Raw genomic sequence first — 13,773 nt, forward strand, 5'->3', positions numbered from 1 at the left:
TAAAATGATAAAAAGTTGACCAAGAAAAAAAGCTTCTCAAAATAGACACCAGTTTCTGGGAAACATATTGTGTGGGGGTTAAAGCCTTTCACATAAGAGTAAACCTTGACATTATCAAGTCAAAGTTTTCTGGAAACTGAAATCAGTTATTGAGTGACACCCTCTCTGAGAGCCCGATAGATGTAATATATGCAGTTAATTTATGTGGCCAATGAAGAGTCAAAATGAACAGAAAAAAAGGTCAAAACATTCTTAGTTTCTCCTTCAAGAGTATTATGCCTGGAATATGTGGCGATATTTGACAATTCTCCCCATAAATTTAGGTTCTAAATAGACAGATTTGGTGGGTCGCTTTGCCAAGTTTCACTACTTTCCAGTTCACCAAAGTAAAATATCAAGACTGTTGTGCACATACTCTTTCTCTAATAGAAAATGTATACCTTTGCTTTGTAAACCCTGTAATGTTTTATCAATGCACCCATAATCATAAACACTTTGTATTTCAATGTTTGGTCCTTTACTCATGGTCATGTGTGTTTTGTTGCCATAAATGCTTTATAAAATTCCTTATTTTTTCAATGAAATGAAACTGTAGCAAACCTAAGGAAACCTGATGAAAGGATGTTTAAAGTTTAATCATGTTTACTTTATGATTCGTCTGTTTGGAAAAGAGGGTCACAGCGAGTATTGTGAATGTAATGGTAATACTTATTTCATTTTCCTGAGTTATTTTCTCCTTAAATGTTTGTTTTGAGCCCTCTATATTAACTATGTATCTTGAATGTAATTTTCTTTTATATTAGGTTGTCACAATTGATGAGTATTAGTTGGAGGACCATAAAAGAGGACATGTACTATTTTAGCAAAATTGCATATTGATTCCAAGGTGTTAAAAAAAATAGTCTATGTGAATTATATCTTAACATGATTCAAAGATTCATAACCAAGTATAGAATTGAAAGGAAAAGCAATGCTACTCATTTACTTGCATCATTAAAGTAATTTAGTCAAGGGCAATGATTTAAGCCAAATTTTGCTTCTGAATCTTCTTGACTAAGTTTCTCTAAATCACTCAACTGAATATTTATCAAATGGAAAAATCACGCCTTTGTTTATTTTCTTTTTTGCTGATCTGGCTATCTTAAGTAGTTAGAAGCTATATTATAATAGGGCCACACTATGGTAGCTTAAAATTATAGAATAGGGAGATTAAAAATATCTTACAGTGTTTATTCTAAATCCGATAGTAGTTTACAAGGTGTGTGTGTGTGTGTGTGCACGCATGTGTGTGTTGGAGACGGGGGCAGCTGATATTCATGGCAACATGTAGTATGTGCCAATATCTTGAACAATGATATATAATGCTAAGACTCAAATGGTTTCAGTTTTTAATACTTTGGTTTTAAGCTCAGGGGTACAAATGCAGGTTTGTTACATAGGTAAAGTTATGTCATGGGAGTTTTTGTACAGATTATTTCATCACTTAGGCATTAAGCCCAGTACCTATTAGTTATTTTTCCTGATTCTCTCCCTCTTCCTACCCTCCTCCCTCTGAAAGGCCCCAGTGTGTGTTGTTCTCCTCTATGTGTCCGTGTGTTCTCATCATTTAGCTCCCACTTATAAGTGAGAACATGCAATATTTGGTTTCTGTTCCTGTGTTAGCTTGCTATGGATAGTGGCTTTCAACCAAATAAATTGTAGGGCTTTCACTAATACCCATTAAGGGCTGATCATATATAGTGAAAAGTTAAGCTACATGTAATATTTAGTGCCAATTAAAACATTTCATAAATAGTGCCCTTACTTTTCCCTCTACTTTTCTTTGTGTTTTATATCATCTGCAGTTATACGGGAGATTTTATAGCTGGAGAAGAAATTGTGGTAAGGGGCTGAGGAGTGGTCAGAAAGAAATATGCTGAAATAGACAGCCTCTTTTGTTCTAATACGCAGACTGTTGCTAGTAAGAGCTATGAACATTAGCCTTCAAATAATGTAAAAATCAGCAACCTACTAAAATGTATATTTTTTGGCATCTAGCCAGCTCACAGCAAGGTGAGAATGTATTGAAGAAGGCACAACTGCTCTGTATTACCCACAGTGTTCTAGTATTACTATAAAAACCCACACATAGGATAGCTCAATTTAGTAAGAGAGGAGAGCAAGTGAAGGCAGATGCAAATGGTCGTGTTGACTCAAAACTGCTCTTCCCAGTACTTTGTCAGCAATCACCCCTCATAAATCATGAAGTATTTTAAGCAAACTACTGTGGGCAAAAGGTATCTTTTATATTTAAATAATCAAAATGAAATATCTGGTGTAGATCTCATTGCTGAACAGATCATTTTCTGCTTCTTCCCCCCTCAACACCCCTCAAAATTTTACTTTTGGGTTGAATGACTTTTAGGAGGAGGGTGAAAGCAAAGACATTTAATTTTGATAAAGCAGTCAGAACAGTATCCAAATGGGAGGAATCCAAATAAAAGCTCTGAAGTACCTCTGTGTGAAGCCACTAAACACAGCCCATCATCATCATAAGACCTGGTCCATATGTACCACAGAGCAGACTCCATGTCTGCAATACCACAGATCACCACCAGAGTACACTAGACTTGTAATTAGCACAGGGTTTGGTTTTCAAATTTTTTTTAGAGCTGGAGCCACGCCTCCATTTTTTTTTTTTTTCACGAACAAATTATCATGCAAAACTTTGAAATGTTGAAATAGACTGAAGTCTCACTAATCAAGTAGAAATAGCTCCTCACCTTTCTCAACTGTCTTCATTAACTCCTGAAGAAGATCCTAGCATCAGAATGGGAAAACCTCCCGTCTCATCCAAAGTATTCATTTTACTGATGAGGAGTGAATCCTAGCCCCAGACTGGTGAGGTGACTTGCCCAAAGTCAGAAATTAGCAGCAGATCTCACAAAGTAAGGTCTCCTGGTGACCCGCTCAGTGACTGCTCCATCTCACCACCAACAGCCTTCTGGCTCTCTGGGTATCCATTTGACTTCTAGACCTTTTTCACAATCACTAGAATGAATCTTTGGGCACCTTTAAAGGTCGACACTTGCTTCTGAATGGTTTTATTAACCTCAAATGTGCACTAAATAAAAACACAGTTTGATTGTGATGCCATTCAACTAAAAGAAAAAAGCTGATTAGTGGTGACTAAGAATGCCACTTATTTGGATTTGGGCTGATTTACAGGTATGATTTCTTGCATATGAGGAATAGCTTAAAATTAAATAAGCAAACCTATATTAAAGAAAGCAAGGTCATTTGCCAGGGGCTCTACTTTGAATAAAAACAATTTGACTTAGCTCATGAGGATGGCAATCAGCAGCAGCCTGATCTGAGACTGGCTCCCATTAACCACACTTGATTCTATGGTACACAGTGCACGTTGCTAAGTGATTCAACAGAGGGAAACAGAGGACTGATTGATGGGCTTAGTAACTCTTAAGTGACTGCAATATATATATGCAGAGAATGAAAGTCTCCCTGTCACAGCTGCTTTTTGCTTCACAGAAAGTGACCCAAAGTAAATTCATTGAAAACAAAACAAAAAAAACAAACCAAAGCCCCTATATGCTTTTTGTAAACATTGTCTTTATCGTAAGCTTTGCTGTTCATTTTACTGGATTTGGAGGGTCTCACGATTTCTAGTATAAAACACCATTTTCAAGAGTGTGTAACTTGTCTATGTAAATTCTCCCTGGCCCACAGCCTGGAATGCAAATTCTGTTTCTGAGAATCACTTTGTTTTCAACAACATCAAAAAGAGAAGGAAGTAGGGGGGTGTTGGCGGTAGGTGGGGTGTGAGTTTGTTTTCACAATAATAGAAATTCCCTGTATTCCAAATCAGCTTATAAATTTTATTGAATTAGGCCAATTGAATTTTTTTCAGATTTCTGAAAAATCAGATTTGGGCTGATTTACAGGTATGATTTCTTGCATATGAGGAATAGCTTAATTTTTTTTTTTTTTTTTTTACAAAAAATGTTTTGAAAACTGTCACAAATAATTCTTCCAAATGAAACAAACTGAATTTTCACAACTCCCTTGTATATTACCATCTCAGTGTAGGAAAATTTTAACACCTTAAAAATGAAACCTGACAATGACAAATTAATACACGTAACCATTAGAGTACTGTGACTTAACCTCTGAAGCTACTGTGGTCCGTTTCTGATGTCTGGTTATATTATGACATTATAACTATCACCAAAAAACTTTTTGATTACTCACTTTAGAAAAGTGTCCTGAGCAGTGCATTATTCATCTTTCTAATAACATGAAAGTGAAATAGAAGAAAAGAAAAAAAATACATGGGCCACTGGCAAATGCAGGATGCAGACTATTTGGGATGTTTTATGGAAACAGGCATGAATGCAAACACTTGGTAGTTGGTTTGATTCATAAAACGATCGAGACGTGTGGATGGTTTCTGGAAAGTGCCTTCTAAGCTGAAAGGTAATCAACTGAAACATGTAATATGCTTTTACAAGGTTCTTCTGGGGAACAAAGGTTTCCTTTGATAATATAAGCATGCTTTGAATCTGCATCATGAGCCCATAGGAGCTTTGAAGTCCGTATAAATACTTGAGGGACAGACCTACTTAGTTGCACAAGAGAAACAGGAAAAATCCATAGTTACTTGCTGTAGTTGGAAGGCCCTCTGGGTTTCTTTCTTCTCTATTTATTTTAATAATTTCTAGGTGCTGTCAAGTTATCAGACAGCAGAGGGGAAAAAGTTGTAAAGTGAAACCTTCTTCCCTAATTAAAAAAGACTGAAAGACTGGCATTCTGAAACTTTTGAGACCTGTTTCATTCCCTGTAGTGTCTAAAATATTGTGAAGTAACAGAGGTGGGACTTTTTATTTCAGTTTTAAAAGATGAAATACTTTAATTATAACTTCTCAAGTCATTCATTTGCACAGCTGTTTGCACAGTAACATTAACTATATGCTATCATTAGGCAAAGTAATTTTGTCATAGTGACTATAATTATTCCAAGTTTCTTCTACAATTTTCTCTTCTTCCATCCCTACTCTACTTTCTCTCCTTGGTGTATCCCACATAAGCATTCAGGGTGTGGTGAGTTTTTTTAATTTTAGGACAATTTTTCTAAACCAAGTGAATACTTTTTGAAATCTAAATCAATAACCAATCAATAAAGGTCAGGATGGAAATGTATCTATATCTCTAATATATATAATATATAAAATGTTTATATGTGGATACATATGGGATATTTATATATGTGGATATATATAAATGGAAAATTTATATCTCTGTTAAAATATAGTTTGAATTTGCTTATATTTTATTATTATGTATCAAAATGGCAATTTCATTTGGTTCAGCCAAATACATGTATATGTAAGCATGATATACATGATTACATATGTATCATATATCTATGTATGTATCACACAACACTTATTTGTACATGTCAGTAAAAATTAAGATCACCTGCTAGTTATCAGTAGCAGTACTTCATAGCTCACGACATTTTTACATGACAAAGTAACAGAGAATATCATTTTAGTTCCTCACTGCAAATCTCCTATTTGAATTTCATACTCTTTGTTTTCTTTGCTGATAGTATATATGAGCAGAATGAAGATCTCTTTAAGTCCCCTTATATAGATACCTGCTATAGAGACACTACAGAGTGTTCAGTCTTCTTTCTAAAGAACATGGTCTGGTACTGGCCATCGATCCCACTTAGCAGTGACACTGCTGCAGACTACTTACTGAACACCTTGACTATTGTAGGTGCCTCAAACACGTTGTCCTCAGTTACTAGCATGCACACAAATCTCTTTTCATCACTGATCCTTGCATTACTGATAGACAAAGTGTAGTTTTCTGAGAGGCTCAATCTGTCTTTGTATTCTGGTACATCGTCGTACTGCACACTTTTCTTTGTAGAGGACCTGAAGGCAATAAATACTGGGGAGCCATCGGGCTTTTCCTAAAAATTAAAATAATAATACATTTAAACACAAGCATATTCAGATGTTTTAGGATTACATTCAAAATAACATTTCCTTGGCCATATTCTACCAATGTCTATATTTTTTGTCTACGAAGAATAATTTTTATACAAGTCTTATGTAAATATTTGATTACAGAAAATCCTTCATAAGAGAGAAGCCATACGATCTTTTACAGATACCAATTTAAATGAGTAAAAATGAAAGGGTAGAGCTCTAGGAATCAGACTTTTTTTTTTCATTGAGAAGATAGAATTATTAACTGTTTTGAAACGTATATGGGCTGTATGTGTTTAATATAAAATAAAACATAGATAAATGCAAACAAAGTTACAAAATGATGTTCAGATAACCATCACGGCAGGTATACACTTGAGCTGCAAATACTGGTTTGGATATTTTGGGCAATTATCTTTGGAATATTCTTTACTTTAATCCACCTATTTTAAATGTCCATACCTCTAACCAAAACTGATGTAGCTGACCTTTATACATAGAATAGTTCAACTAGTCTTGATGGAGAAACAGTATTTACCCTTGTAGAATAATTATGTCCATTAAGGAATGAATCAGATTAACTAATACAACCCATAGTTTTGCTGAGTCATAACAATGAGCTCAAAAGGCTTTCATACAAAAACATCACCAAAATAAGATGTACTTTGCATACACAATTATGCCAAGAGCACTGAGACATATAATGCATTTCTTCCTCTGGTCCCACAAAAATTTTCTCACCTAATAAGCAATTTAATCTAAAATCAGGGGCAGTCCCTCCTTTATGTACCCTACAAGACCTCTGAGAAAATTAAATGCGATATATGTTATAGTCCATGACAAATTTTAAGATTCCATGGAGGATTCTGTTTTAAGAATTAATAATATCAATTACTAAGTTAATATTGGAGTCCAAAAGTTTTATTTGCTTAAATATCTGAATACATCAATAATATTCTTCCTAACTCTTTTAATCACAGGTTTATAATGCAAATCCTCGTCTTAAGTCATTCCTTCATTATGCAAAGTATGTTAGACCACTACCTTATTCATCCCCTTATGCAATAAATAATAGTTACTAATTTTTGAGCACTTAACTATATGGCAGGTGTTTTCTCTGGGCTTTCTATGCAGTAATTGGTTTAATATTCATAACAGCCTTATAAGTTAAACTTCAATATTAGCCTCATCTACAGACTAGACCATGGAGGTTGAGTTTGGTTAAATAACTTCCCAGGGTCTTGTCTGGGAAATCTTAGCAGAGCAAAAATTTGAGCTTAGAGCTTGGCCTCATTATGGTTACACTGCACCACTCTTGATAGCCTTCAATCCCTCTTCTGCACCAGGCAACTATGCCGGATAACGGTGAGGCGGTGTCAGGAGTAGGGTTGGGAAGAGTGAACAGGGAGCTATAATCTCCATTCATAGGGAGTTTACAATATGATCCGGGAGAAATCAGGCCATTTCTTCTCTATGTTTACTTCGGCTCATTTTTCCAAAACTTTCCTTTGTCTTTTAGGTGGTTACATTAAATTAGGGCATATATGCTATTTCTGCAAATCAAGATTGACTTTAGAGCATATAGTGCCTCAAATGTATCTCAGTTTATTGCTGAAGCCTTTTGCTTAACTAAAAATTTGAAAATTGCCATTATTGTTTGATTTCCAGTGCCACTGTGCCAGTTCAGTTTAGGTGAACCCTACTCCCTGGGTGAATGCTACTCCCTGGGTTATAGTTAGAATTTTCTATGATCATAAAAGTTTGCCATCACCTGACTCCATTTATTTTGGCAGCAAATTTGATTGAACAAGTGCATTATGTGGTAGTCCCCAGGCACTTGGAATTTTGATGGCGCTAATAGACTCTGTTCTCAGAGGCCTTAACTTCAAATTTCCACATTTACAGGAAACCGGAAATAGTTCAAAGTTACCTCGAGTGAACTGGATACTAAATAGAAGGAGGCTACAGAGAAATGCTGTGCTGCCTTACCACCTTCCTTTCCTTTCCTTTCATTTCCCACTCACATGAGCATAGTATGGTTAGGATTCTGCTGCATCACAGATACGAGTTCACTTTGTTGAACGATTACTACACGACAAGTACTAGGTAAGTATTTTGATATCAATTTATTCGGGTACTCTCAAAACACTATGAGGAAGATATTTTTATCTCATTTTATGGATGAAAAAATAGGGATTAATTCCTCTGCCCAGAATCTCACAGTGAGCACAGTGTGGAACCTGTTGATTTCAGAACCTATATTTTAAAAGACTGTGTTAAATCACCCCTTGAGTGCAAGTTTAAGCAATTTCTTACAGTGTGTTCTGCAGAATGTTTGTTCTTGGAGATGTCTGAGGAAAAAAAGTTGTGTGGCCAAATAAATCTAAGCAATGAATCAAACTATGACCCTCAGACAATTCTTAATGCATTTTACATATGAAAGACTCTGAGAAGTGATGCAATAAACTTTTTGTAAAGTATTTGACCATCAAATTCTTTTCCTTTGCAAATACCTTTTAACATTTCAGGGAGCTAGGGAAATTTTGATATTGTGTCCAGGGAAACATATCTACTTGAAGGTTGCAGACTGTCATGAGTCTCCTGTGGTCCAGCAGTGGGAAATTGTACCACACAAACACTTTGCATTAATATTGATTAATTAAATTGAGGCATTTTATTAGTCAAAGTTACATAGACATTCCACATCTCCCTACCAGGATCTCTACCCTCCATTTCCAGACCCATTTATACCTTCATACCTGAGAAAATTTGATTTTCCTATATGCAAGAAATATGGGAAAAAATCAACATTGTTAAATATAAAAAGGACCTATAGCATCAACACGTTTTTAAGGCTAAATGCCAGAATCAAGCTTGTAATACTGATGATTAATTCCGAAAGACTGTCTAAGGCTCTATCTACTGATACATCTTGTCTTTGCAATAACCACATCAAATAGAACATGAGCAAATGAAGAAAGGTTGCCATGCTCCACTGAGGTCAGTCCTATAATCCACTGATTTTATTCTGGAACTCTGCCTTTTTCTTTGCCTCTAACACTTAAGGTGGAATCTTTCAGACTAATACGTTCTAAGAACTATGTGTTTATTGGCTTTATTTTAAAATATCATTTGTTATGTAAGATAGGAATTATTTTTTGCCATATTCCACGCATTAATTTTACCTTCCTACATTTGTACTCACAGTTCAATATTGCACTTAGGTTAATTTGAAATTCACAGTTACTCACAGAAAGAATTTTATTTAAAAGGACAAGGGCAATTAACCAAGTCCCAGGTAGGTCGCACTTACATATTTCCATTTGCCAAACATGAGATTCTGAGGTACATCAAGTCGGCAAGGCATGATGATGGTATCTCCATATGCTGAATTTACAGTATACCATCCAAGGCCTTTGGGGCGGGGGGGAAAGAAGAGAGAGAGAGAGAACAAAATTTTAAATGTTTTCTTGAAATGACAAATAACTTCAAGATTCAAGATGCATGTCGATGAGGGTTGTCATCTGCTATAGTTTTATTTTAAATGGTATACAAAAGGTATGAGACTAGAATATATTTTCCATTCAAAAATTACCACCTTTCTATTTAGCTACTGAATCTTTGAATCCTTGAATATCACACAATCAAAATTTGTAGATCTCCAATTTTACCAGAGAGCAGAAAAGTGGTATATTCCAAAGGAACATAGTGGAATCTGCAGATGAATTATCTTCTTTACTGTATTTCATAGAAATAATTTCCACCATATTTTATAGAAACGTGGGACTACACAAAGACTAACATGATTAAAATTCTCAAAACTAGCTTTAACTATATTTGTGTTTTTCATTTGAAAATATTATCAAATTTTTCTTCTGTAAAATTCAAAAAACTATTAGAAACTGAGAATTAATACACATAAGACCACAACTGAATTTTATTTATAAGGGGAAAGTGGCTTATTTTGTAGTAGTATAAATTAAAATGCTAATTTAATTTTGTATAAAATATTAGCATAGTAAGAATTTATAGTATGAACATGCTTCATAAAGTGCTATTTACAAAGTGATTATGCGAATTTTTGGAAGACAATATAATTTAAACCACAATTTTGTACATACAGAAAACTGCCTCATCTTATTTAATTCTATATTAAGAAAAAATATAAATAATAAATAATTAAAATGTGGAAAGAAGCAATTATTGCATATGAATGAAAAGTACTATTCAAATCTGGATATATTTATGAAGGTTAAAAAAACTCAGGCATTTACATTGGTAATAGTACTTGGGAAACATTTCAATTTTTTAACCTTATTTTATTTACAACAATCTTTAAAATTTAGAACTTTCACAACTGAATATCTATTAAGGTGTATCATAACTGGGTATAGAGTGTGAAGGGGCTATTTTAAACAGTAGAGAAAAAAAACCAAATGATATTTTGTCCACCAGGTGGTGCTAAAATGCAAAGCGACGGCAATCTGCAACACAAATAAAACCATCTTCTGACTTTCTGAAGAAACAGGACTGGGAGGATACCATGTTTTGATTGTTATCTATCAATCACCACGCATACCAAAATTTCACTTAAGGTGAAGAATTTTGCCCCAGTGAACAGAAACATAACAAAGAACACACACTTCATGTAAATATGCGACATAACAACTAGTTTTCAGCATTTTTAACATTGTTAAGACAGAATACAAAATATGCAAAGTGAGAATGCATTTTCATTTACTACTTGAGACATGAGGTTTACTTCAAATTGCTTATCATATGTTCAGTCTCATAATAAAAATTATCTCAATAATTTTAAAATTGTTTTGTGTTCTCCACACTGCAATTATAATCCCTTTTAACATCAAACCAAGCATAAGACTGTAAATGAAGAATTTTTTTTTATTCAACTTTGTTAAAATAAAAATAAAGGAGGTTTAGACTTGTGGCTGCAGACATGCAGACTAATAACATTTAGGAAATTGCTTTATTGCACATTACATTACTTGTTCTCTGTGATATTTGGCTTCTAATTGTGGAATTTCTGCTGTGTGTATTAAGACTTGTTCATACACTTCACAGGTAGAAGTCTGCAAAGCCAAGGAAACCATTTTGTAATTTCATATTTTGTTTTCTCATCAGCTTATAACAAGGCACTTGAATATGTAATAATTTTGAGAGGATCCATCTCTATACCTTAATTTATGTCAGGGCATGCACCTGTAATTGTCTCCTGTTATTTGAAATCATACCATCCTTTGGCAACTAACAGTGTTTTCATGATTGGCCAAGGAGTGAAAACAGTTTACAGAGCTTAGGTACCAATGAAGTGAATCCTTTGCCAGGTAAAGGAAAATAAGAAAATTCCTTTCCCAAGAAATTAACGCTTTGCCCTTTCTCACAGACCATTTTTCTTTTCTCTTCTCTATAGAACTTTAATGTGCTGCACATACATAATATTTTATAATAAGTCTTAAAGCTGTATGAATTTCAAGTACATAGTATATTGGCATGATGAAAGCACAATCAGAACAGGGAAGAGATCATGTATTTTTAAGCTTTGTATCTCCAGAAACAACAGGTAGCACCTAATGGGCACCTACTGAAATGACTCTGGAGTTCTTTCCATTTTGGTTATCAAATTAACATTTTGGAAAATCAGAGAGCAGTTGACAACACTGGAATTTTGAGAATTCTCATTTCTGCCACATACTCTAAAGCCATTCATATCCTATCTTGGATGCGTAGAGAACTCGGATTTCGATTTTGGGTGGCAATCTCTGTCTTGAGGAGAAACAAACAGCAAACACATTTTATAGGAATTCATGGATGGAATGACAACAGAGAACATTCTCCCTTCCCTTTAAAGAGAAATTAAAGATTGATTACTTGTGCTCCCTAATTTGCAAATGATACCATGAAATGTCTCTTTCCTCACTTGTGATAACCATAAAGTAAAAGTTGTTTATTCAAGTATTGGAAATTCATGAATGGCGTCTTTTAATGACAGCTTCAAATCCAAATCCAAATCCTCAGCCAGGAAAGAACTTTGAAGAGCAGAACAAACACAAAGAAATAAGATACCACACTAGACAGAGGGCAGTAGGTAAAAAGTCAACAATTATAGACATAAGCACCTTCCACAGGCCTGGGGCAGAATGAGTGGCAGTAAGTTGGATGGCATGTTAGGAGCCATAATCGTGCTTATTTTAGAATCAATTTGCAAGTTTGCTATAATAGTCAACTTCTCTCTTCTTGTAAGAGTATACTGACTCCCAAGTTCATCTGACAGAAGGACGGAAGGCTTGCATCTGTGGGAGAGCTAACAACTCATGCCCCCTAGAGATAAAGTCACTACAAAGACCATTGTGATTTGGTGATAAATTATGTCCTAATTTCTAGTGATATCTTAATCTTTGAGATGAAGTGTCAGTGAGACCCAAAGTACCTGTCAACTCGAATGATTCTGTTTGCACTTTTCATAGAAGAAAGAGCTTTTTATCTTTGAATTGCCAAGTCTAAAAATTGAGTTTAGCTTACTAGAATTCCCTTGCAATTTTCTCCCTGTAATATTTGTTAGTTAAATTATTCATTGTTTTGTAGCCTAGAGATTATCGGGCACTACTGGAAATATAGAATGCCTGTGACGTCCTTCTTCAAAGAGGCTAATTGTCAAGTGTAGACCAATGTGGGAATGCATAAGTGTGTTCAGTATGTGTTATGGCTATGTGTATAAGCACAGGTCAAAAGAAACTTTAAATTGGACTAGGAACTTCTGTATTAAATGTGTTCTATATATTTAAGACATTTTATGACTTATTATTACTGTTGGTATTAAAATATCTTAACATACAATAAGACATAAAAATGTGTCATACTCGAGAAGCAGTGTGTAATTATTTAAGCATTTTTAAATAAAAGGTTATTAACCAAAGGTAAAGAACAATAGAATTACACAGGTTACATAGAAGTATTAACGGAAATTCAATGCGGTGAGCACAGGAAAAGAAAAATCTCTTAAAGAAGTAATTCTGATATATGGAATCTCAGGCAAGTGACCATAAAATATAAGCTAGTTACAGTAATATGTTTTATATAGAAAATTATTTAAAAGAGGCATTGAAAACAGACTCTGGTAGTGTTTTGAAGTTAGGTAAACATTTTATCTCTAATTGAAATAATAAAAATGTAATTTTGGCCATTTTGGGGACAAATGCTTTTTTCCATAAAACTAATTTCCAAATTCAAAGGAATCATTCTCTTTGCATTCCTGACATATAGACATTTGAATTGGGGTAGATTAAAATTCAGAATCTGCTACCACATTTCAAACAGAAGAACATCAAATAATATAGAAAATAGAATGGGAATTACACAGTCTATTTTCACATGCTGTAATTTAGCATGGTCAATTATTATTTATTGCACCAATACATTAATAGCATCATCATCCTTAAAAGAAGTTTTGAGCTCTAGCTCTGCTAAGTGTCATAAAAGGGTTAACTGCAATTACAATGGACTCAGAAATTATAAGAACTGAAGTCCAGTTTCACAAAAATTTTACAGAGATTTATTTGAACAAATGAACTGTTCCTGAGGAGGTAGAAATGAGAAGTTTATCCTTAGAAATTACTTTCATATTTTTTTACTAATTTTGACAGATAGACATGCTAATGCTCCTATTTGTTTCACTAATGAATTAGAATATGTACAATTCTAAAGAAAATGTAAATATTTTGTAACACTAGTTTATAGCGGTGTTTCTCAACCTGGT

General features: G+C 34.2%; 1 protein-coding gene across 2 annotated transcripts in view; it reads right to left on the reverse strand.

Moving 5' to 3' along the window:
* The window catches only part of ALCAM (activated leukocyte cell adhesion molecule), a 209,877-nt gene that overhangs the window by 46,544 nt on the left and 149,560 nt on the right, over positions 1 to 13,773 (reverse strand). For both annotated transcript variants that reach the window (XM_003261764.4, XM_003261765.3), the window contains exons 2-3: positions 9,313 to 9,413; positions 5,761 to 5,980 (exon numbers count right to left, since the gene is read on the reverse strand). In XM_003261764.4, coding sequence (XP_003261812.1) covers positions 5,761 to 5,980; positions 9,313 to 9,413 — 321 coding nt within the window. The remainder of the gene's footprint in view (positions 1 to 5,760; positions 5,981 to 9,312; positions 9,414 to 13,773) is intronic.

Source organism: Nomascus leucogenys, chromosome 21 (genome assembly GCF_006542625.1).
Source record: "Nomascus leucogenys isolate Asia chromosome 21, Asia_NLE_v1, whole genome shotgun sequence".
Lineage (NCBI taxonomy): Eukaryota > Metazoa > Chordata > Mammalia > Primates > Hylobatidae > Nomascus > Nomascus leucogenys.